This window comes from Orcinus orca, chromosome 7 (assembly GCF_937001465.1).
Source record: "Orcinus orca chromosome 7, mOrcOrc1.1, whole genome shotgun sequence".
NCBI classification, from domain to species: domain Eukaryota; kingdom Metazoa; phylum Chordata; class Mammalia; order Artiodactyla; family Delphinidae; genus Orcinus; species Orcinus orca.
Genome location: NC_064565.1, coordinates 47,503,634 through 47,529,176, shown reverse-complemented (window position 1 = coordinate 47,529,176; position 25,543 = coordinate 47,503,634). Strand labels below are relative to the sequence as shown.

Below are 25,543 nucleotides of genomic sequence, written 5' to 3'. Positions count from 1 at the left end.
AGAAAATCCACTGTGAGTGCTGCCAACAACTAAAGACAAAGATTTAAGTGAAACTAATCTTGGATAAATATTATGTTTCGTATATTGTCATGCAAGCAAGCTTGTGTCAAAAGGCAGCAGGCACTGTCTTTTAAAGATGGGTAAAAATTGAACGTACTTATCACAAGTTCACAGTGCAAAAGGATTAACATCTTTAATCAGAATGTTAGGGGTTTAATTAAAGTAGATTTTGCTTTAAGAGAGGGACAGATATATGCATATTATAAAACCATAGATGAATGCATTCATACAGCATTGTACAGTGGGTTTACCTTGTTCTGAAGGTTCAGCCTTTCAAGGTAGAATAATTTTGTGACGGCCACTATTTCCCTCACCCAAGTCCTTCTTAAAGCAACAATGGATTCCCACTATTATTTTTCAGGATAATGAGATCAGGATAACAGTAGTGACTTAGGGGTGTCCGTGGCCCCATTTCAAGCAGTTTGTCCACCTATCAAATATCAGGAGATCCACGGGCTACAGCTATAGCAGAAGTATTGTATGAAACTTACAGCAAAGGGAGGCTTAACTTTAAGGCTTTGCCTCTTCCTAGTTGGACAATTTTGTGACACTCCGAAGTCCTTTAGAAAATTCCAAGCCATAAATGTAGCTGGGTAATGAAGGAACCAGTTGAATTTGTTATAGCCGTCTTCCACGGTCAGTAGGGGTTGAGTGGTCATTCTGTTCACTCATTTGTTCATTCATTTAGTAAATATTTATTGAATGCCCATATGGCAGATATTATTCTAAGTGCTAGAGATATAGCAAAAAAAATGACAAACAAGGTCCCTGTTCTCATGCTACTTATACTGTAATGGAGAAAGATGCTAAATACCTACCTCCATGCATTAATACATGTAAAATAATATGTAAGTTAATATATAAAGAAAACAGAAATGTAGTCTGGTATAGTGGTAAATGTGATGCAGAGAAATGAAGTGGAATGAGTGAATGAGTGAGTAAGTAGAATGAATGTGGGTAAGTTTAGTTTAGGTAGTCATGCAAAACTTCTCTGATGAAGTGAGACTTAAGGTGAGATCTTATATTAATCATAAAGATAAGAAGTGGTAATCCATGTGGTCCCAGGTGAATGCAGAAAGATCTGTTTTTGCACCGGTCCAAAGTCAATGACTGACTCCTCTGAGTTAGGACAGTGAGCCTCTAGAAGACTCTTGTTTAAATAAAAAGTTGTTATTTATTAGCCATCATTGCCTTACTATGAAGTCAGATTGGTTATCCAGTCATCTGGTAGTATTAAAGGGACATAAAAAGACCATTAGAGAAGGCTGTCTGGAGAGACTGGGTGGAAAGGGCCATTGCTGACAGTGGGAGAGGGATTGAGGGGGAGGGGCACTAGGCCTGGGAGCCCTGAGCGTTCGGTGCCAGATGAAACACATTTTCCAGTGTTGCTTAGCATTCGTATATAACCTCCCTAATAAGTATGTTAAAACAGCTGCTTGTGAAGTCTCTCTCAGCCCTTCCCCAAAGCAAGCTTTTCTACCTCATACAGAGCTTTTCCAAGCTTCACTGCTTTTGCGGAAGGATATAATGAAGTGGGGATGAAAGATAGGAACATGGTAGCATCATATGCATGGGGTTTTGGTCTGTTTCCTTGGTGGTTGATCTTCCAGGTGTTGATCTTCCTGTACCAGGAGTGCACCTTTGGAAACGGTGGTGTCTGAGGTAGATAAAGAGTCCCTGTCACCATGAAGAAATTTGGACAGAAATACTCCCAAGAACTGCAGAATTACAGACTTACAGATACAACCTTTAGTGTGCATGTTGGCAGCCCAGAAAGGGTCTGCTCAATGGAAAGGCTGCAGCAGTGGCCTGGAAGAGAGCTATTGGCAGGCTGAAATCGGCTACCAACAGCTCCAATAGCAGCAGAAAAAGGAAAGCGCAGCATGGGGCAAGCTAGAGAGGACAGAGTCCGGGAAGGTACCTGCAGCTGGCAGAGAAAGCAAGGTCACAAGGATTCGTGGCAAGGACAAAAAAATCCCTCATAACAGAATAACGTCGCCGAAGCTTTGGCAACACCCTCAAAGAGAGAAAGACTAGGGTCCGGGGTTCACAAGCCTAGAACTCTCTGGCTGCCTCTTAAGAAAGAACTGATGCTCATCACTAAACTTACATCAGGGCAGCAGTTCGTGACGTGGCATTTTATGTTTGACTAAACTGGTTACCAAATTTTCCTCCATCTGCATATCAGGTGGAGCCATGACTCAAGTGACCGCTTGCTGTTTCCATAAGAAAGAAATGTGAGGAAGCATTTCCTGGAGCAGAAATATCTGAATCCAGGTGTTCCTGCAGGTCATGTGCTGGTTAGGCTGCGGCTCAGGAAAGGGCAAGCTGCCCGCCGCTGGGGCTCCCACTCCCACTAACTTGTGGAGAGAAAAGCAGATGCTATTGTTTCCCTGAAAGGAGGTATTAATGATGGCCTTCTAAAGAGGACAAGGATGCACTTGCATCCTTTACTCATATGTTACAAGGATTTGTGTGTACGTTCATTCTGAGATGAGAGTAGTGGTTCTACAATTAATCTCTTCTTGTGACCTATAACTCCTGTCTAAAATGTTACCGCATACATTTTGTTTGTAGTTTTGTATATTAAAATTGATTGACAATAAGGACAAGTATTAGAATTAAAGTTCCACTTGTGATCAAATAAGGCATTATTCAGCTGTAATTCTTTACTTCTTTGAAGATTTCTTTGGGGCTGGGACACTAGACTCTCCAGGTATACTGCCAATTGCACTGACGACTCTTCCTTAGTTTCTGCTGGATCTCCCTCACCTCCCTGACTTTTTCATCTGTTTCTACACTCAGGCACTTTGTCATCTCATTTGTTACATGGCTTTAAATGCCATCTATATGCTGTCAACTTCCAATTTTATTTCCCCAGTCCAAATTTCTCACCTAAACTCCAGATTCATAAATCCACCTGCTCACTTAGCTTCCATTTGATGTCTACTACAGTACCGCCAAATCCTCACCCAATTTTTTCTATCCCAACTGTGATAACTCCATCCTTCCAGCTGTTCAGGCCAAAAACCTGGAAATCGTTTTTCACTAGCATTTCGCTCCAAATTCCCATCAAATTGTCAACAAATCCTGTTGGATTTGCCTTCAAGATGTATCTAGCATATGACTACTTCTCACCTCCTCCACTGTTGTTGTACTGGTCTATCATCTCTCCCTAGACTACTATATCAGCCCTCTTACTTCTCTCCCTGCTTCTGCCCTTAACCCCAGTAGGATCTTCCCAGATCAGCAGCCGGTGTGCTCCTGTTCAAACGCAAGCCAGATCCCGTCACCTCTCTATTCAAAGCAATGACTTCTCATATCTCTCAGAGTGAAAGTCACAGTTGTCATAGGGACCACACAGTCCATACTCCCTCCATCTCCTACCCTCTCCACTGCTGTCACTCCCCTCCAGTCACACTGGTCTCCCTGTTTCTCTGTCACACTCTGAATGCTCCTGCCTGGTAACCTTAGATTTGCATTTCCTGGACTCCTTTTGCCCAGACACCCACGTGGCATTTTCCTAAATGGCACCTTTTCTGTGTACCCTTCCCTATTTTAATGTATGGTTTCCCTCCCTACCTTGGCTGTCCCTGTGCCCTTTCCCTGCCTTATTTCTCACCATCATGCTCCTCAGCATCTAACATATTACCATATTATTATAGATTGCTCTCTGTTGTTGTTTGTCTCCCCCCTAGACTCCACAAGGGCAGAGATTCTGTCTGTGTCATCCTCTGCTGTGTCCCTACTGCTTGGGTGCTCAGGCCACTGGTTGATGCACAGAAGTCCTTCTTTCTTTAGGAAGATAATAATTGAGACAAATCTTATCAGCCAAAGATTTGATTTAAAAATCAAGCTTCTTGTATTGTGCTATGCACTCAGTAGGTACACTATAAAACACATTTGATAGGTGACATATTCTATGGGCTCTTTTCTGAAAAAAAAAAAACTATGAATTCTAAAAAAATTTGCTCCAACATTTTCTTAGACATCATTGTTCATATTTGGGGACTGCTTCCCACTCAAAAATAATATTTTAGATGGTGCTATTTTGCTTTAGGTCTGAGGCTTTCATAGCCAATTTAATAAAGAATATTTTATTAACTTTTCAGGTTTACCTCTTCCATCCATAAAACTTGAATTTTTTTTAACATCTTTATTGGAGTATAATTGCTTTACAATGGTCTGTTAGTTTCTGCTTTATAACAAAGTGAATCAGTTATACATATACATATGTTCCCATATCTCTTCCCTCTTGAGTCTCCCTCCCTCCCACCCTCCCTATCCCACCCCTCTAGGTGGTCACAAAGCACCGAGTTGATCTCCCTGTGCTATGCAGCTGCTTCCCACTAGCTATCTATTTTACGTTTGGTAGTGTATATATGTCCATGCCACTCTCTCACTTTGTCACAGCTTACCCTTCCCCCTCCCCATATCCTCAAGTCCATTCTCTAATAGGTCTGTGTCTTTATTCCCGTCTTACCCCTAGGTTCTTCATGACATTTTTTTTTCTCAGATTCCATGTATATGTGTTAGCATACGGTATTTGTCTTTCTCTTTCTGACTTACTTCACTCTGTATGACAGACTTTAGGTCCATCCACCTCACTACAAATAGCTCAATTTCGTTTCTTTTTATGGCCGAGTAATATTCCATTGTATATATGTGCCACATCTTCTTTATCCGTTCATCTGATAATGGACACTTAGGTTGCTTCTGTCTCCTGGCTATTGTAAATAGAGCTGCAATGAACATTTTGGTACATGACTCTTTTTGAATTATGGTTTTCTCAGGGTATATGCCCAGTACTGGGATTGCTGGGTCATATGGTAGTTCTATTTGTAGTTTTTTAAGGAACCTCCATTCTGTTCTCCATAGTGGCTGTATCAATTTACATTCCCACCAACAGTGCAAGAGGGTTCCCTTTTCTCCACACCCTCTCCAGCATTTATTGTTTGTAGATTTTTTAATCTAGAGGATGACTATGAAAATAATTTAAAATCACAAAGAATAGTTATATTGATTAGTCCTTGTGAAAATTATGTTTTACTTCAGTAGGTTTTCTTGGTGTTGGTCAGAGATTAGTGGTTCTATTGGAATAATTTCACCAAAAATAAAAATGCATGCCACACACATATTTGGTTTCTTAATGCCACTCTCCACCCAAAGGAAGCAGAGATTCTTGGAGAAATGGCTGATCCCAGACCTGAGGCAAGGAAAGTGTAAGTGGTACCTAAGAATCCCGTTGTGCCTGAAAGCAAGAAAATTCTCAAGAGTTAAGAGAATTATGTCAGAAGGACAGAAGAGTGCACTAGAAGGGGCTCTTCCTGGCCACATTTGGGATAATTTGAGTATCAAAAAGAATAATGACAGAAACTGCTTATAACACACTGCTTTGAACAAAATCCACCAAACAATAACGACTCCCTGCCACCAAAAAGAAAAAAGAGAGAGAAGAGCGTGAGAAAGAAAGGCTCTTCTTAAAAGAATGCTAGCTAACAAACGTAGGAGGAATGATGGAATTAGAAAAGCATCATTTGTATTCCATGCTAAAATCACTGGGAAAAGATGATTGGGTTACAGGATATTCGTTCACACAGTGCCAGATTATCATCCCAGAAGTTACTTGCTACTTTCAGAGAGAAAACATTAATTTTTCAGAGGAGGGAGATGGGCAGTTACCCCTTGAGCCAAGTGATCCAACTTGAAATTACTAACAGTGGAATATCTTCACATTACCTTTCCCTGATGTGGTGCAATGGAAAGTTTACATTACTATGAAGTGTTCTTACCACATAGCTGAATCTAATCAAGCCACTAGACTTTACTTCTGCTTTACAGGAAATAAAGTGAAATCCCACGATGACGAGTACAGACAAATCTAGAACATGGATGTTCTACAAGATAACTGCCTGAACTTTTCAAAAATTCCTCTGTCCTGGGGAAAAAAGAAAAGTAGGGAAACTATTCTAGATGTAAAAGTATAGAGATACAATAACTAAGCAATACAGTGTATAAAGTTAATTCAATATTAGATTAAAATAATCTTTAAAGATATTTTTAGGAAAATCAGAAAATTTAAAAATGGAATGGATGTTAAATGATGTTATGAAATGATTTTTACTTTTCTTTATTTTTTTTTTTGGTTTGATAATTGTATTGTGGTCATTAGGAGGACATCCTTATTCTTAGGAAATGATGCTAAGTTACAAGAGTTAAGTGACATAATATTTATAATTTATATACAATGATTCAGGAGAAAAAAGCAAATAGGTGTGTTTGTGTACATGTGTGTATATATATGTATGTATATATATATACACACACACATACACAGTATTCTTTCAATTTTTCTGTATTATTGATTTTTTTTTCAAAATAAAAAAGTTGGGAAAAGCAAAAGTGCATGTAAATTAACTCTAAAAACACACTACTCCACTGATGTTTTGTCCTTTGATGGACTATTTTAGGAATATTTTATTTGTGTCATGTCTCAGTAAATTCAGTTGTAGTAGAAAACAGCTTCCACTACCAGGATGAAGAAAGCAGAACAATCTATGAAGTCTTGGCTATGTAACCCACTAGCTGGTGACCTTGGGCAACTTAACTTTTGACCCTTGAGGCTTGGTTTCCTCATTTGCATAACAAATAATGTCCTGCCCACTCACAAGATATTATGAGATAACCGTGCATTCAACCCAAAGTAATCTATAGCTGGATTCCTTTTTCTTCTCCTGGAGAGTGAAAATAACTTCATGAAAGAGGAGAATTTGACCCTTAGGCATTCATGAAAGTCTTACCTTTTAGACCACAAAGTCTACACATGGCCGCAAACACCGTAGATTCCATTTCGATATTCCTGATGCCGGCATTATATGCTCTTTTCAAGTAAGCTAACCCCTTTTCTCTGGAAAAGGAGCACAGCGCTCCATCTAGTCGACCCTGGCCTGAAAGAGAATGGAGAATGTTTAGCGACTTGATGTCCCACGGTGGCTGTGGCATCACTAAGAGGCTTGCTGTCAGCCCAAGTGCTCTGTGGCTGACTCTAACTCATGGGCCTGCACCCCAGGTAGGATAAATCTGGCCATCTGAATCATCCTATCAAAGGACCTGGGGCAAGGCTGTGCGCAGCTCAAGAGTCTCACACAGGAATCTCCATGGCACTGAGCTCCCCCAGCTCTGGGACAAGTGACCATTGAATGGCCGCAGCAGCCAGCACTGTGCCCAGAGACAGTAGGACCTGGAGGGTCTCTGGAAGATCTGCCCTTTGAGGAAAATCTCAGGTTGCACCTGCGACTGGCGGCTGGCCCAGGGACCGGTGCTGGGGAAGAAGAAAAGGCTCCAAGCCCCAGTGATGATCCTAAGCTACTTGAGGATCAGGGTGGTGGTTTGGACATTGCAGCTCCATCTGTGCATCATGACCATGGTAACCATACACAGATGGTCGATTTGTCCACCTTTTCCCTGCCACACACCTCAGGCTGCACGCCATTCTTTTGCGATCACATTTTCCCTTCTAGGCTGCTCTCAGTGTTTACTTAGCACTTGAATTCCATCTGTACCAACCAGTGGGGCCAGAAGGAGGTGGAGAAAAGCCTGATGCTGTTACTCCTCCTCCACCGTGGCTGCGCTGGGGACAGGCTTCACCGCATCCCACCCCCAAGGGCGTCCTCTTGAAGTAGGGAGGCCAGTAGACTCTGTCACCATCTATATTGCAAAATCCTCTTTTTTATTTTTTTGCGGTACGTGGGCCTCTCACTGTTGTGGCCTCTCCCATTGCGGAGCACAGGCCCCGGACGCGCAGGCTCAGCAGCCATGGCTCACGGGCCCAGCCACTCCGCGGCATGTGGGATCTTCCTGGACCGGGGCACGAACCCGTGCCCCCTGCATTGGCAGGCGGACTCTCAACCACTGCGCGACCAGGGAAGTCCCTCTTTTTTCCCTTTCCTGTATCTTTCATGCTATTTCCATCCTTGCTGTCTGCTTCTGCTTGTGCCCTCCTTCTTAGGCTGCCTGCCAACACCTCTAATGCAGTGCTATTTTAGCCGATTCAGACTCAGATGTCCCACAAGTTAAGCAGGTAATGTCAACGAGGTCTGCCTGTTGGAAGGGAGCAGCCTCACCTCACCTTCAGTGAATGTAGCCCCAGATGTGGGCCGAGGCTTGCCAGGGCTGCCATGAATAAATTATTTTATATTTTTAATGTTATGTTATTTCAAGAAGCCAAAAATCTGGATTTTCATATGAAATCTCCAGAAATTATAAATGTTGGCAAAATAATTCATATTCTAAAAAATACTGTGCAGCCCAAAGAAAACATTGACTCCAATGGGTACCATTTGCAAGTTCTGGCTTAAACCCATCAGTGACCCTCCTCAAGAAAGGGCCAGTGGCCTGAGACAAAGTCTCAACCCTATCACACCCAAAGTGGCCCCTATTTTATAACACATATGTGGTGACAACACCTTTACTAACCTGAAGTAATGTTTATAGATAATATATCTCCATATATAACTGTTTAGAATTCAATGTAATAGTCTAAGTTTTATCCAAAGGGAAAAGAAAAGAAAAATAATTAAAAATGGGGTAATATGTAGTTTGATGAACATACTCAAATGCAGCTACACTGTAAGATTTCTAGAATGCCCTCCAAGGAATGGTACCAACCCTGGTTAGATTCTTTCTTGTGGATTGAGCAAGGTCTGTCCTGGAGGGTGTTTTCTCCTGGCCCCTCCCCGCTTGTGGCAAGAGCTGCTACTTGGGAGTCACCATCAATTTTGTTCCTAAACTTGATTTGGGGACATTTTACTCATGGCCAAGAGAAAAAAGAACTGCTGTGAGACTACCCCATCCCTTTGGGATTTCCTCCCCCAAATATCTCTTCCCATTTCCTGGTTCCCACTCTTTCCTGGGTACCAGATCCCTTCCAAGGTACAGGTGACTGTACCTCAAAATGGAAGAAACATAGAAGCATATCCCCCTTTTCCGATTTAAGTTAAAGGCATCAACAGAGATAAGATTTTGCTAACATCACAAATTGCATTTGAGTATCCAATTTGTTCTAGGAGGATTAAACCTACTCTCAAAATAAATTCATTATGTGTGTGTCTCCACCGCTTATTATGTCCTTACGTTCCTATGCTTTAGTAAGTTGAAAAGGCTGTTTCAGTTCCTTTTTTAATCCCCAACTATGAATTTCTAAAGTGGAGTTTTTAATATAAATTGTGGGTTTGAATAACAAAGTATTGCTGGCAATTTTCTGCCGCTTTCACAGTTTATAAATTCTTCTCACCTTCATAAAAATCATAGGTACACATCGTATGTCCAATGAGGGTTGGGAAGTCAGGAATTTCTTTGCTACAGTTGAATAGTTCCTCAGCCAGTTCTTTGTCAAGTTCAGTACTTCTGGTGACAACATTGTCCAAGATTACCTGTTCAAACCGGGGCTTAAAAAAGGAGTCTACGGCTCTATCTGTTATTACAACAGACCCTGGTGCAATCCCTGCAGTGTGGGAATAAATAGGTGGTTACAGAAGAATGTCACTTAGGTTTACTTTTGACACATAGTATGTAATCTCTTCTGCCAACATTAATTAATGCTAGTTGCTAATGATTCTCCCCATTTTCATCTTTAAAATTATTTTCTTTTCCAAATGCAATTAAATAATAACATTCCGAACAGGCATTTACATTTGCTTTCTTTCCAGATTCACATTTACAATGTGATTGGGTTTAAATTTCAAGACAAACATGACTCTTGGACATGCAAATTATTACTGGCCTTCAGGTTCAAATTTGAATAAAGTAGGTCAGGAATAAACTAAATGAGCCTGCCAAAAAGTAGTTTTCATAAAGTGATGTGACTACTTGATATTTAATCTTCTCTGCAACTCCTTGATTACTATAATTTCTTTGTATCTCTGTCCTCTCTTCCTTTTGATTCTCATTACATCCATTCCCTCCTCCCCTCTCCCATCCCATGTAAATTAGGCCTCTTGGCTGACCTTCCATTTCTACAAAGTCTGGCTTGCTCCTGGGACTCAGGAACTCAAGTCTCAGGGACTTGAGAAACGATTTTCTGCCAACTGTTATTCCCCTGGCCTGGTGTGTTCCCTCATCCTCCCACACACACTTTCATCAGACCAACTTCAACTCATTCTTCTGTTGTCAGCTTAAGTCACTTCCTTCAAAAGATCTGAATCCACAGAGGGGGAAAAAATTAAAAGGCAACACAGATACATTACATTCAATTTTCCCAGGTCCAGCTTTTGACCTAGTTTTTGACCCGTTCTGATTCCTGTTTAGAGCCTGGATGAGGGGATATATATTGATAGGGCCCTAGACTCTCTCTCTGTCCTAATATTCATCATATTTTTTGTAATTACTCATTTGTTTGTCTTTTGCCCTGATAAAACATAGGCTCTATGAAGGCAAGAGCAGTGTCTGTCCACTGTTGTCTCCCCAGTAGCATTGTGCCTATCACATTATAGGTATTCAATAAAAATTTGTTGAATGAGTGAATGTTTCCATAGAGATGCCATAGACAGAGATCTGCAAACTACAATCCATGGGCCAGATCCAGCCCATCCTTGTAAATAGAGCTTTATTGGAACACAGCCACATTCATTCATTTGCATATTTTCTATGATTGCTTCCACACTCTAATGGCAGAGTTGAGAAGTTGCAACAGAAACCATATGGCCTGCAAAGCCTAAAATATTTACTGTCTGACCTTGTATAGAAAAAATTTACCAACCCCTACCATAGCGCATAGCCATATCCTTCTGGGTTCTTAATAAATTCCAATGTGGATCAACATGGGGTTAATTTAGAAGATCCAGCTAGAGCCCCAAGGTAGGCTCTGATGATAGAGCCTCAGTGAGTCAGATACTTTTTAAAGAAATCAAACAAGTATCTTCTTGAATTATTCACAGTGTCCTAAAAACAGGAAAGTGACTGAGAAGGAAGTTGAAAATGTGGAAATCAAAAATGAAGTTATTCACATGACATCCTAATATTTAGATGTATTAGAGCATTTATATCCCAGTTAAAGTCTCTTAAAGGCCAAGACACTGTTTATTTGAGTACCTCATCATCATGAAATTTTGTTGGCTCATCTAAAGAGTGGTAACATCAGCAAAAAAAACAAAAACAAAAACCCAACAAGCTACACCTCCTTCACCTCCAAATCAAAGTTTTTAAGACAAAACAAACACATCTTATTGATAAGCTAAGAGTTCTTAATGAGAAGAGAACTTCAAAATGATGGATAATCCACAACAGCACATTGCTTTTAATTTCCCACAATTCATAGACCTTCATTGTGCTACATGGGCTATATGTATCATGTTACCATCAAACAAAAGACCTAGAATCCATGACCATGAGCTGGATGGTCAGCAGGTTGCTTTGCCCACGCTGGACACTTGTTAATATCAAGGGGCAACTACAGCAGTCAGGGTGGTACATTGCATGGGCATGGGCTATGCAGACGGATCCTTGTATCCCACAACTCAAGAATTATGAGCAATCTTAATAACAGTGTTATCCATTTCATCCCCAAATGCATCATTCCCTACTATTGCTTATTTGGGATAATATTGGATAAACAACAGTCCAGAAGGATGCCTGATCTGATAATGATTGCTAACATTCTCCTTCTCTTTCTGGATGGACATCCATAGATGTCCTTCTTTAATCCATCTGTGAGGGCCTTGGCTGGACTTTATTCCTGTACCACAGCTGTGGAAAGGGCATGATATTTTTGAACATGTTTGTTTCTAGTGAAGCATGACTTAGCCACCTGTGTAATTCTAAGACCAAAATGTCAGCCTTTTTTTTTTTTTTATAATTCCCATTCAGTCCTGTCACTCTGTCAACCAAACATTTCCAGTTACAATGCCCTGTCTGTATTTGCATTTGGTGACATAGTAGAATCATCCCCTCACAAGATCTGCTCCTGAAGAAGAGGTTGAAAAAGAAGAAGGTCTCCACAGAACTTTACCTCAGCCCAGGGTAGATGTATAAACAAGGCTCCTGACTAGCTGCCTGACCAGCCAAGGAAGAAGGGAGGAGAGGAGGCTCTGAGAAAACCTTAGGAAGCATCACCCAACTCTTCCCTAAAAGCCTGGCCTGATCTCTTCTGCTGTGTTGGTGAGGAAAAGACCCAGCCAAGAAAAGGGTAGTCACTGACATTAGCTAAAAGCAATGTTTTCCTAAGAGCTATTGATGTCTGCTTACTTAGCTGATAAACAAGGCAAATCTTAGTGATTTATTTCTTTTACTTGAAAGCACTTATAAAATTCCTAAGCTTCAAAATCTATTCGAACCCTCAAAACTTACTCTTATCCTCAAAACATATTTCCTAGCAAGTTTCCACTCCTCCCCTTAGGAACACCTAAGTCCATCTGGGCAGTGGGCTGTGGGATGTCTCACTCCAGGTTTCCATGCAGGGAAAAAGAGAAAGATTATATACACATGCATTTCCTTAAATTTTTAAAATTTTCTTTAAATTTAAATTTCTCAATTGCCTCAAGCCCAGCCCCCTGACACTTTTTAGCCCATCTGGGTTTCTTCTGGGCTCTGAGTACGTTGGTGTGTTACCACACCAATAGCTTACCCTGTATGGAACAACCACTTGGATTTAATAGTATATAAATCAATCCATCTCACCTATTCCCCCTGATGTACCAATTCTGATAATGGTAACGTCACAGCACCGGGCATGGTACAGTAATTTAATGAGTTCATGAAGCATAATAGAAATGGAGGGGATGCCCATGCCATGCTGTGGAGAGAAAAGGGAAAGTCATTATACATCTTGCAGAATGATAACACACACAGGACATATTTACTTCCTTCATTACAAGTTAACAGCCCTCAGGTAAATTTACATAATCATTATGACTTTGCCATAGCTGAGGAAAACATAAGTCAGCTCTAACCGATGCCCACATGACATGCTGATAGATGGGTCCATCTGTGACAATGAAAGAGAGACATCTCCCTGTCAGTTAAACTGAGTTCAGCCCTCATTGTCAAGAGCAGAAGGTGGGGGTGGCGTGGTGTACTGGTGTGTCAGGGCAGTGCCATTTCTCAGTTCCCCACTGGGCTCTTCACAGTGAGTTTTGAAAAAGAGCTCTTTGCAAGATTTACTTGATTTTGAGGAAATATAGATTTGGCTACCATGTATTTAGTCCTTTTCCACTATACTAAATGAAAGAGTAAATCCATCTCATTACTCTCATGTGTCCTTGTTCATTTGTTGATAATTCTGTTGAGCTCTGAAAGGCACAAGGGTAGAGATGTGGGTTACATCTACACCTAACAATTTGGAGTATATAATGGATACACATTCAGTATATAGATCATGACTGCAACTCTAGCCTTCCTCAGCATTTGGAAGAGTAGAATCAATGTCACAGAATAAGGGTCAACACGGGTTAGAGGATTTGGCCGCTCCTGGTGGTTACAATATGTTCTAATAATGCTCCAGAAAGGTCCTCCATGCTGGAATCTGTAGTAGCTGGAGCTAAGTTTAGAATGGGTGTCTATTTCATTCTTAATATAACACGAGAGAGTCAAATGTGGTCTTCAGTATTCTACTATTGGGCACAAAGACTTTGTGTGCAGAAAAGCACCAGGGGCATCTTGGCAGTTAGGTGATGGCTGACACTAATTCTTCATTAACAAATCTAGAAAACTATTACAGCCATGACCACAATATTTTCACCTGAGTTCCCTACTTCTCACCATCAAGAATATTAAACTATGGAAACTTTGAACGTCTGGGTTTCCCATTTTTGGTTTCCATGGAACATGTTCTGACTTCCAAATGCATTGTAAGTCTCCTAGAGGCTATCAATCAAACCGGTATTAGTTGTATATCCAAGATTCAGTAACACAATAATACTGCGGAACTTTAACACCTCACTTATACCAATCGACATATCATCCAGACAGAAAATTAATAAGGCAACACAGATTTAAATGACACAATAGACCAGATAGATTTAATTGATATTTCTAGGACATTTCATCTGAAAACAGCAGATTACACTATCTTCTCAAGTGCACTGGTAACATTCTCCAGGATAGATCACATCTTGGGTCACAAATCAAGCCTCGGGAAATTTAAGAAAACTGAGATAATATCAAGCATCTTTTCCGACCACAACACTATGAGATTAGAAATAAATTACAGGGAAAGAAATGCAAAAAACACAAACACATGGAAGCTAAACAATACGTTACTAAATAACCAAGAGATCACTGAAGAAATCAAAGAGGAAATCAAAAAATACCTAGAGACAAGTGACAATGCAAACACGACAGCCCAAAACCTATGGGGTGCAGTAAAAGCAACCCTAAGAGGGAAGTTTATAGCAATACAATCCGACCTCAAGAGCCAAGAAAAATCACAAATAAATAATCTAACCTTACACCTGAAAGAACTAGAGAAAGAAAAAAATAAAACCCAAAGTTAGCAGAGGGAAAGAAATCATAAAGGTCAGAGCAGAAATAAATGAAATAGAAACAAAGAAAACAATAGCAAAGATCAATAAAACTAAAAGCTAAGTCTTTGAGAAGACAAACAAAATTGATAAACCTTTAGCTAGACTCATCAAGAAAAATAGGGAGATGACTTAAATCAATAAAGTTAGCAATGAAAAAGGAGAAGTTAGGATGGACACTGCCGAAATACAAAGCATCATAAGAGACTACTACAAGCAACTCTATGCCAATAAAATGGCATGGACAGAAATGGACAAATACTTAGAAAGGTGTCACATTCAAAGACTGAACCAGGAAGAAACAGAAAATATGAACAAACCAATCACAAGTAATCAAATTGAAACTGTGATGAAAAATCTTCCAACAAACAAAAGTCCAGGACCAGATGACTTCACAGGTGAATTCTATCAAACATTTAGAAAAGAGCTAACACCCATCTTTCTCAAACTCTTCCAAGAAATTGCAGAGGAAGGAACACTCCCAAACTCACTCTACGAGGCCACCATTACCCTGATTCCAAAACCAGACAAAGATACTACAAAAAAAGAAAGTTACAGACCAATATCACTGATGAATATAGATGCAAAAATCCTCAACAAAATACTAGCAAACAGAATCCAACAACACATTAAAAGGATCATACATCATGATCAAGTGGAATTTATCCCAGGGATGCAAGGATTCTTCAATATACAAAAAATCAATCAATGTGATACACCATATTAACAAATTGAAGAATAAAAACCATATGATCATATCAGTAGATGCAGAAAAAGCTTTTGACAACATTCAACACCATTTATGATAAAAACTCTCCAGAAAGTGGGCATAGAGGGAACCTACCTCAACATAATAAAGGTCACATATGACAAACCCACAGCAAACATCATTCTCAATGGTGAAAAACGGAAACCATTTCCTCTAAGATCAGGAACAAGACAAGGATGTCCACTCTTGCCACTATTATTCAACATAGTTTTGGAAGTTCTAGCCATGGCAATCAGAGAAGAAACAGAAATAACAGGAATACAAATTGGAAAAGAAGTAAAACTGTCACTGTTTGCAGATGACATGATACTATACATAGAGAATCCTAAAGATGCTACCAGAAAACTACTAGAGCTAATCAATGAATTTGGTAAAGTAGCAGGATACAAAATTAATGCACAGAAATCTCTTGCATTCCTATACACTAATGATGAAAAACCTGAAAGAGAAATTAAGGAAACACTCCCATTTACCATTGCAACAAAAAGAATAAAATACCTAGGAATAAACCTACCTAAGGAGACAAAACACCTGTACTCAGAAAACTGTAAGACACTGATGAAAGAAATCAAAGATGACACAAACAGATGGAGAGATATACCATGTTCCTGGATTGGAAGAATCAATATTGTGAAAATGACTCTACTACCCAAAGCAATCTACAGATTCAATGCAATCCCTATCAAACTACCAATGGCACTTTTTACAGAACTAGAACAAAAAATCTTAAAATTTATATGGAGACACAAAAGACCCCGAATAGCCAAAGCAATCTTGAGGGAAAAAAAATGGTGCTGGAGGAATCAGACTCCCTGACTTCAGACTATACTACAAAGCTTCAGTAATCAAGACAGTATGGTACTGGCACAAAAACAGAAATATAGATCAATGGAACAGGATAGAAAGCCCAGAGATAAACCCACACACATATGGTCAACTAATCAGTGACAAAGGAGGCAAGGATATACAATGGAGAAAAGACAGTCTCTTCAATAAGTGGTGCTGGAAAAACTGGACAGCTACATGTAAAAGAATGAAATTAGAACACTCCCTAACACCATACACAAAAATAAACTCCAAATGGATTAAAGACCTAAATATAAGACCAGACACCATAAACCTCTTAGTGAAAAACATAGGAAGAACACTCTTTGACATAAACCACAGCAAGATCTTTTTTGACCCACCACCTAGAGTAATGGAAATAAAAATAAACAAATGGGCCCTAATGAAACTTAAAAGCTTTTGCAAAGCAAAGGAAACTATAAACAAGACAAAAAGACCACCCTCAGAATGGGGGAAAATATTTGCAAATGAATCAATGGACAAAGGATTAATCTCCAAAATATATAAACAGCTCATGCAGCTCAATATTTAAAAAACAAACCCAATCCAAAAATGGGCAGAAGATCTAAAGAGACATTTCTCCAAAGAAGACATGCAGAGGGCCAAGAGGCACATGAAAATCTGCTCAACATCACTAATTATTAGTGAAATGCAAATCAAAACTACAATGAGGTATCACCTCATACCGGTCAGAATGGCCATCATCAGAAAATCTACAAACAACAAATTCTGGAGAGGGTGTGGAGAAAAGGGAACCCTCTTGCACTGTTAGTGGGAATGTAAATTGATGCAGCCACTATGGAGAATAGGTTGGAGGTTCCTTAAAAAACTAAAAATAGAATTACCATATGACCCACCAATCCCACTACTGGGCATATACCCAGAGAAAACCATAATTCGAAAAGAGTCATGTACCAATATGTTCATTGCAGCACTATTTACTATAGCCAGGTCATAGAAGCAACCTAACTGCCCATTGACATATGAATGGATAAAGATGTGGTACGTATATACAATGGGATATTACTCAGCCATTAAAAGGAATGAAATTGGGTCATTTGTAGAGACGTGGATGGATCTAGAGACTGTCATACAGAGTGAACTATGTCAGAAAGAGAAAAACAACTATTGTATATTAATGCATTTATGTGGAATCTAGAAAAATGGTACAGATGAACCGGTTTGCAAGGCAGAAATAGAGACACAGATGTAGAGAACAAACGTATGGACACCAAGGGGGGAAAGCGGCCGGGGGTGGAGGTGGTGGTGGGATGAATTGGGAGATTGGGATTGACATATATACACTAATATGCATAAAATAGATAACTAATAAGAACCTGCTGTTTAAAAAAATAAAATAAAATTCAAAAAAAAAACAACGCTAAAGGAAAAAAAATAAGTAAAAATGATAAACCCCCCTAATAAAGATAGCAATTAATCAGTTAAATAAAAGCAACTACAATATCAACAAAGAGAAACAAATAAAACTTACATTCTATCACCCATTGACAAAATAATACCAAAACATTAGAAAAAATGATCTGAATTGATACATGAAATACACACAAAACAGCTGTTATAGCAGACTATTTGAAGAATAGAGAAAATTTGAAGGAAACTTTAGAGAGTTACATACATACACACACACATACATGCATACAAGTATAGATGATAGATGGAAGGATAAAGAAAGAAGGAAAAAAGAGAGAGAAAGAAAGAAAAGAAAGAAAGAAAAAGGAAGGAAGGAAGAAAGAAAGAGAGAAAGAAAGAAAGAAATCAGATAGATGGGTAGATACATACACAAAAGATGGAAACATGTATATCAGTAATTCTGAATATGGCTACAGTTCCTTATTTGCATTTTTCTGTATTTTTTAAGTTGATCAAAATTAAAAACATTACTCAATCAAAAAAAAAAGTATATCCAAGATTAACAAGACTGGACTCTACCACTAATGAGTAAACTCTCTAAATCTCATTTCCTCAATTGTATATTAAGAAAATGAACCATTATTTAATCTATTAGGTTCCTCCTAAATCAGATATTTGATAGGTTTATGATTATCACTTAATATGTGGCACGGTGATAAAATGACAAATGGCTTGTATGTTTCTGCTAGACTCTCTCTCTTTCTCTGTCTCGCTCTCTCTCTCTCTCTCTCTCACACACACACACACACACACACACACACACACACACTCCTCAGCAGCTGCTGGAGAGGAAGAATTTTCAAAGAAGTGGTCTCGACACCAGAAATACATCTACGCGTGGAACAACTCCTACGGAGCACCTACTGAACGCTGGCAGAGGACCTCAGACCTCCCAAAGGGCAGGGAACCCCCCACGTACCTGGTTAGGGCAAAAGAAAAAACTAAACAGAGACAAAAGGATAGGGACGGGTCCTGCGCCAGCGGGAGAGAGCTGTGAAGGAGGAAAGGTGTCCACACACTGGGAAGCCCCTTCGCGGGTGGAGACTTCGGGAGGCGGAGTGGGGGAGCTTGGGAGCCGCGGAGGAGAGCGCGGCAGCAGGGGTGCGGAGGGCAAAGCGGACAGATTCCAGCGCAGAGGATCGGGCCGACCGGAACTCACCAGCCGAGAGGCTTTTCTGCTCGCCCGCCGGGGCGGGCGGGACTGGGAGCTGAGGCTCCGGCTTTTGTCGGAGCGCCGGGAGAGGACTGAGGTTGGCGGCGTGAGCACAGCCTGCAGGGCGTTGGTGCGCCGCGGCTGGCCGGGAGAGAGTCCGGGGAGAGGTCTGGACCTGCCGAAGAGGCAAGAGACTTTTACGTCCCTCTTTGTTTCCTGGTGCACGAGGAGAGGGGATTAAGAACGCTGCTTGAGAGAGCTCCAGGGACGGGCGCGAGCCGCGGCTAAAAGTGCGGAGCCCAGAGACAGACATGAGACGCTGGGGCCGCTGCTGCCGCCACCAGGAGGCCTGTGTGCGAACACAGGTCACTAGCCACACACCCTTCCGGGGGGCCTGTGCAGCCCGCCACTGCCAGGGTCCCGGGATCCAGGGACGGCTCGCCCGGGAGATCGCACGGCGCGCCTCAGGCTGCAGCGTCACGCCGGCCTCTGCCGCTGCGGGCCCGCCCCGCACTCCGTGACCCTCCCTACCCCCCGGCCTGAGTGAGCCAGAGCCTCCGAATCGGCGGCTCCTTTGGCCCCGTCCTGTCTGAGCAAAGAACAGACGCCCTCCGGCGACCTACGCGCACAGGCGGGGCCAAATCCAAAGCTGAGCCCCTGGGAGCTGTGAGAACAAAGAAGAGAAAGGGAAATCTCTCCCAGCAGCCTCAGAAGCAGCGGATTAAAGCTCCACAATCAACTTGATATACCCTGCATCTGTGGAATACCTGAATAGTCAACGAATCATCCCAAATTAAGGAGCCCTGTGGATGAAAGGCTCTTGGTGCTGCAGCCAGGAGTCAGTGCTGTGCCTCTGAGGTGGGAGAGCCAACTTCAGGACACTGGTCCACAAGAGGCCTCCCAGCTGCACATAATATCAAACAGCAAAAATCTCCGAGAGATCTCCATCTCAACGCCAGCACCCAGCTTCACTCAACGACCAGCAAGCTACAGTGCTGGACATCCTATGCCAAACAACTAGCAAGACAGGAACACAACCCCACCCATTAGCAGAGAGGCTGCCCAAAATCATAATAAGTCTACAGACACCCCAAAACACACCACCAGACGTGGACCTGCCCACCAGAAAGACAAGATCCAGCCTCATCCACCAGAACACAGGCACTAGTACCCTCCACCAGGAAGCCGACACAACCCACTGAACCAACCTTAGCCACTGGGGACAGACACAAAAAACAACAGGAACTACGAACCTTCAGCCTGCAAAAAAGGAGACCACAAACACAGTAAGATAAGCAAAATGAAAAGACAGAAAAACACACAGCAGATGAAGGAGCAAGATAAAAACCCACCAGACCTAACAAATGAAGAGGAAATAGGCAGTCTACCGGAAAAAGAATTCAGAATAATGATAGTAAGGTTGATCCGAAATCTTGGAGATAGAATGGACAATAGAATGGACAAAATGCAAGAATCAGTTAACAAGGACCTAGAAGAACTAAAGATGAAACAGGCAACGATGAACAACACAATAAATGAAATTAAAAGTACTCTAGATGGGATCAATAGCAGAATAACTGAGGCAGAAGAACGGATAAGTGACCTGGAAGATAAAATAGTGGAAATAACTACTGCAGAGCAGAATAAAGAAAAAAGAATGAAAAGAACTGAGGACAGTCTCAGAGACCTCTGGGACAACATGAAACGCACCAACATTCGAATTATAGGGGTTCCAGAAGAAGAAGAGAAAAAGAAAGGGACTGAGAAAATATTTGAAGAGATTATAGTTGAAAACTTCCCTAATATGGGAAAGGAAATAGTTAATCAAGTCCAGGAAGCACAGAGAGTCCCATACAGGATAAATCCAAGGAGAAATACGCCAAGACACATATTAATCAAAATGTCAAAAATTAAATACAAAGAAAACATATTAAAAGCAGCAAGGGAAAAACAACAAATAACACACAAGGGAATCCCCATAAGGTTAACAGCTGATCTTTCAGCAGAAACTCTGCAAGCCAGAAGGGAGTGGCAGGACATATTGAAAGTGTTGAAGGAGAAAAACCTGCAACCAAGATTACTCTACCCAGCAAGGATCTCATTCAGATTTGATGGAGAAATTAAAACCTTTACAGACAAGCAAAAGCTGAGAGAGTTCAGCACCACCAAACCAGCTCTACAACAACTGCTAAAGGAACTTCTCTAGGCAAGAAACACAAAAGAAGGAAAAGACCTACAATAACAAACCCCAAACAATTAAGAAAATGGGAATGGGAACACACATATCGATAATTACCTTAAATGTAAATGGACTAAATGCTCCCACCAAAAGACACAGATTGGCTGAATGGATACAAAAACAAGACCCATATATTTGCTGTCTACAAGAGACCCACTTCAGACCTAGAGACACATACAGACTGAAAGTAAGGGGATGGAAAAAGGTATTTCATGCAAATGGAAACCAAAAGAAAGCTGGAGTAGCAATTCACATATAAGTTATATATATATATATATATATATATATATGTAGTTTGCTTGAGTGCAGTGTTTTTTGTTTTCTGTACTGAATTCATTAGCATGGGTCGGTATAAAATTTAGCATAGGTCAATATGTAATTTGTAAACTAATAAGGTCTTAAAAGTGAGGAATTAAGTCTTTTAAGTTTAATTATTTATTGCAAAGAGCAGAATAGCATACATAAACAGGTGCCTAAGGAAAACTTGTATTCTAATATGGAACTCTCATGAACACCTTTTTTTTTTTTCTTCTAACGGTATGATAGTAGGCCATTTGATTATTTTTATGGCTTTAACTTTACAACAATGAAATATTCGTAAATTTTAAAAAGTATTTTTCTTTATTTGATGCGGGTGGGATACTGGAGAAATGAAAGGTCAAACATCTATTGAGGAATCCATACTTGTCTATATATTGTGTACTTTTATTTCAAGAACTGATTTAAAATTCCTAAAAGGATGCTATAATAAGTTATTATGCCATTTTACAGACTGAATTAAGTGAATTTCAGGGAGGTATGAAACTTGCCTAAGGCTATCCAGCTACCAAGCGGTAGAAGTGAGAATTAAATCCAGGTATACCTATAAAAAAAAATAAAAAAAAAAAAAAAAGAAGGCAAGGGCAGCACCAGGGTATGGGGTTGTTAGTTTTATAGGGGTGAGTAATTTCATACGCTGATGAGTGGGAGGAGTATTCCAGCTATTTTGGGGAAGGGGTGGGGATTTCTAGGAATTGAGCCACCGCCCACTTTTTGACCTTTATGGTCATCCTTGGAACTGTCGTGGCACCTGTGGGTGTGTCGCTTAGCTTGCTGATGTGTTACAATGAGTGTATACTGAGGCTCAAGGTCTAGTGGAAGTAGACTCGTCCGCCATCTTGGACCTATTTTGTTCTAATCAGTTTATGTTGTGTCCTCGGGCTATGTAATTCTTTTAAAGGTTGTGCCCTGCCCCCTTTCCTCCTGTTTCATATTGAATATATAATATTTACCAGAGTATGTTTTAATAATTAATACATGATATATTGTATAATTAATTTATATATCATATATATAATGATATCTATAGGTATTTGTTCTAATAAGTCATTAAAAATAAATGAATATTCTTTTTAAAAAAAAAAAAAAAGAAGTGGTCTCAACTGGAAATCCTCTTTCTGCCTAGTGAGACTCATTTCTAATTGTCTGACCCCTCTGGACATGATGCATATTTCAGTTCTTTTTCCCTGATGGACAGCAGGATCAGTCTACTGCCGTTTTTATATCTTACTCTGAAGTTTTACTACTTGTTTATGATAGTATAAAATAGTATAAAATAGTATAAATTTTATAAATTTTACTTTTCTGTCCTTACCCATTTATTGTGCAAAAAAAAGAACAAAGAGTTGTAGTCTAAAAGTCAAGCAAAAGTTAGCAAGACAAAATGTGCCAAGATCTGGGGATACTCAGTTTCTTTCTAATGTAGCTTTCTGTAATTGTTGAATGAACAAATGAACGAATGGATTCTCCCATGTGAGCCCAAAGCAGGTTTCATGTATTTTGTCCCAGAGGGGAGACCAACTTGGCTGTCCCACCGGTGTTGCATAATTTTCCCTTCTTCAGTCTAGGCTTCCAGCCATGATCATCCATCCTTCCATCTCCACATACTATAGAGCAATTGATAGATAGTTATTCCCCGGTGCAGGAGTCACATATAATCCAGCTCCTTAGAATTATCACATCTCTGCAGTGGATTCTTCCCTTGTCACCTGGCATGCTTAGCTGTGCCCCTTATGAGGGCTGCAGTGTACAGATATGTACAGACTCAGAGCTATTGTTTCAGAATACAGCCCTGTGGCAGAGAGACCCACTTGGAAGGCAAGCTGGGTGCACACGCATGTACATTCCGCTAAGTGTATGCTATCCCGAGTCCAAGAGGGAAACGGTCTCTGTGTTCCCTAAAATTGCAAGTCATTCCACTTTCATATTGTCTCAGGACACTGTGTGTCCAGAGCTGTTAACATATTCTAAATACAGGAGAGCAGTTTGCAAGAGCTCCATGGAAATGTATTAGCAGCTTTTCAGTGAGCTTATTACAGTGTTAAATGGCACAACTTGGGTAATCCTGAAAATTGGCCCCTGTGTACTAAAAGCCCAACATTCCCAAAGCTGGATAAAGGGTAGAGGAGAAAAAATTGCTGGTGGCTTATTAATCAGTTACAAACTAAAGAGAGGAAGTGTGCTTTGGGGGTTTTTTCTCCTAACTTGCATAGCTAAGTGGTAACTAATAAAGCAAACCAAAGTAGCACTGAATGTTATTTTCTGCCCCTAGGACTTTTTCCAACTATGAATGTCACACCTGGACACTTAATTTATTGTGTGAAAATGCAAAGCAGGAGGGGAAAAAGAACTCCTGTATTTGGAAGTTCCCACTTTCTTTTGCTAGCTTGTGATGACTATGTGACGTGCAGCCATTGAGTACTTACACTGATAGAGAGCACGGGACCAATTTTGTACATACAATATCTGTCAGTCCCGGCGCAGATGTCCTTGACGTCTTCTTCACTGTCTTCCAATCTGAGCTCCTTGTGCATAAACAGTGCAAATGCTTTCATTCTGTTAGGGCTTCCACCAACGCAGACAAACTGTTAATAAAAATAAACAATAACCTGCCTTAGTAACTGGGATAAAAAGCAAGGGTCAGCTTTCAACTTTAATGTTTTTATTTTTCAATTATATTCTTAAGGGTATATGTAGATGTTATGGGTTATGTTCATGAGTTAACTAATTGGCATCATTAACCGGTAAATAAGGCAACCAGAAACATAGTTTATGTACATAATTAGTAATGAAAAAGATAATCACAAAATCAAAATAAGTGTTGATTTTGTTCAGGTGGGTGTTTCCTGGTGTTTTTGTCATGGTGAACATCAAGAAGCATCTTAAGTGGACATAGGCAGCTTATTGTTGGGCATTAGCGGGCTATAGGCTTAATGTGTCAATTCCGAGGACATGGAAATACATAACATGAGAACTATAAGTTTAGATGTGTTTTCTGATTCCACATTCCCAATCATACGTTTTTATTATAAAATATACTATGTTAATTTAAAGCTTTAAAGAAAACACATCAAGACTTTCCAACTTCTCATTCAGAAGACATTTTCATGGAACAAGCCTTATCATTGTAGACTAGAAATCTCACTACAGTATTTCTTCATTTCCAACAATTTGGTTTTATTTTTGTCTTATTCACATTTTAACATCTCTGAAATTACAATATGGATTGTAGTCAAGGGTGTCAAATCTAATAAAATATGGTAATAAAATTGTCTGGTGGTTGCTTGTGCAATAGCCTCTTAGGGGTACATCAGTCCCAGGGATGGGAGAGGTGGATGTCAGAGAGAGGATGGACATGGCCTAAGAGCAGCATGGATGAGCAGCCAGACTGGTGGGGACCAGGGCTCAGCAGTGGGGAGGAGGAGTGGCAGCAGATGTCAGAGACCCAAGGAAGCACAGCCCACAGAAAGGTGCCAGGTGCAAAGTCATTCTGGAATCTGAGCTGAGCAGTGAGGTGCACAGAGTCTGAAGAGGCTCCAAGTCAGAGAGATAAGGCAACACAATGGTTTAAGGACTAACCTTTGAGGTTAGAGAAGCCTGGCTTTGCACCCCAACCCTGTATCTGATTAAGTAGTTTGTTCAGTGTTATACATGTAATCTCTACGTGCCTCAGATTATCACCTCCAAAATAGAAACAAACAAACAAACAAAAAAAAACCGTAGTATCCTTCAGAGGGTTTTTGTGAGGATGAGATGAGATTGAACATGATAGGGGACAAAGCCAGGCACTTTCTGAGTGGTCAACAAATGGCAACTTCCGTTTTTCATATCATAGAGCAATTTCCTGGCCCTGCTTTTGAGCTTGCTTATTTGTTTCTGTATTTTTGGAATTTAGTGCAAATGAAACTAGTTCAAATCCAGTAAGGAAAAGGCAGCTGGTAGTGCCTGACTGATGTGGGCAGCATTAGGCAGAGCTTCAGAAGGATTGCCAGTGAGGCCCCTCACAAGGATAAAGAGTATCTGCCCAAGGAAATAACTAACTGAGGTTGTAGAATTAGGTGCCTGATTCACAATTTACTGTGAGTATTGGGTGGTCTCATTAAATGATGCATTTTGTTTCCATTTAGCAATAATTCCTATGCCACCCTCATTCTCGATTGTGGGATGTAATTATCCTTTTATCCAGGCCCTCTGCCTCTCTTCTACCCTCATTA

General features: G+C 40.4%; 3 protein-coding genes across 8 annotated transcripts in view; 1 reads left to right on the top strand and 2 right to left on the bottom strand.

Annotated features, from left to right (window-relative positions):
• Window positions 1–25,543, bottom strand: part of PKP4 (plakophilin 4) — a 961,933-nt gene that overhangs the window by 567,833 nt on the left and 368,557 nt on the right. The gene's annotated exons all lie outside the window — the stretch shown is intronic.
• UPP2 (uridine phosphorylase 2) overlaps window positions 1–25,543 on the bottom strand; it is a 47,550-nt gene that overhangs the window by 6,048 nt on the left and 15,959 nt on the right. For 2 of the 6 annotated variants that reach the window (XR_004475144.2, XR_004475145.2), the window contains exons 3-7: window positions 23,756–23,914; window positions 12,733–12,847; window positions 9,353–9,562; window positions 6,861–7,007; window positions 5,853–5,998 (exon numbers count right to left, since the gene is read on the bottom strand). Coding sequence is in view for 4 of the 6 variants with exons in the window: in XM_033400021.2 (XP_033255912.1) it covers window positions 1,623–1,717; window positions 6,861–7,007; window positions 9,353–9,562; window positions 12,733–12,847; window positions 23,756–23,914 (726 nt within the window). In the remaining 2 variants the exon portion in view is untranslated. Of the gene's footprint in view, window positions 1–1,191; window positions 1,718–5,852; window positions 5,999–6,860; window positions 7,008–9,352; window positions 9,563–12,732; window positions 12,848–23,755; window positions 23,915–25,543 lie in introns of those variants that run through there. The other 4 variants (XM_004276788.3, XM_033400022.2, XM_033400021.2 and 1 more) reach the window with 3 other exon arrangements.
• CCDC148 (coiled-coil domain containing 148) overlaps window positions 1–25,543 on the top strand; it is a 338,775-nt gene that overhangs the window by 309,915 nt on the left and 3,317 nt on the right. The gene's annotated exons all lie outside the window — the stretch shown is intronic.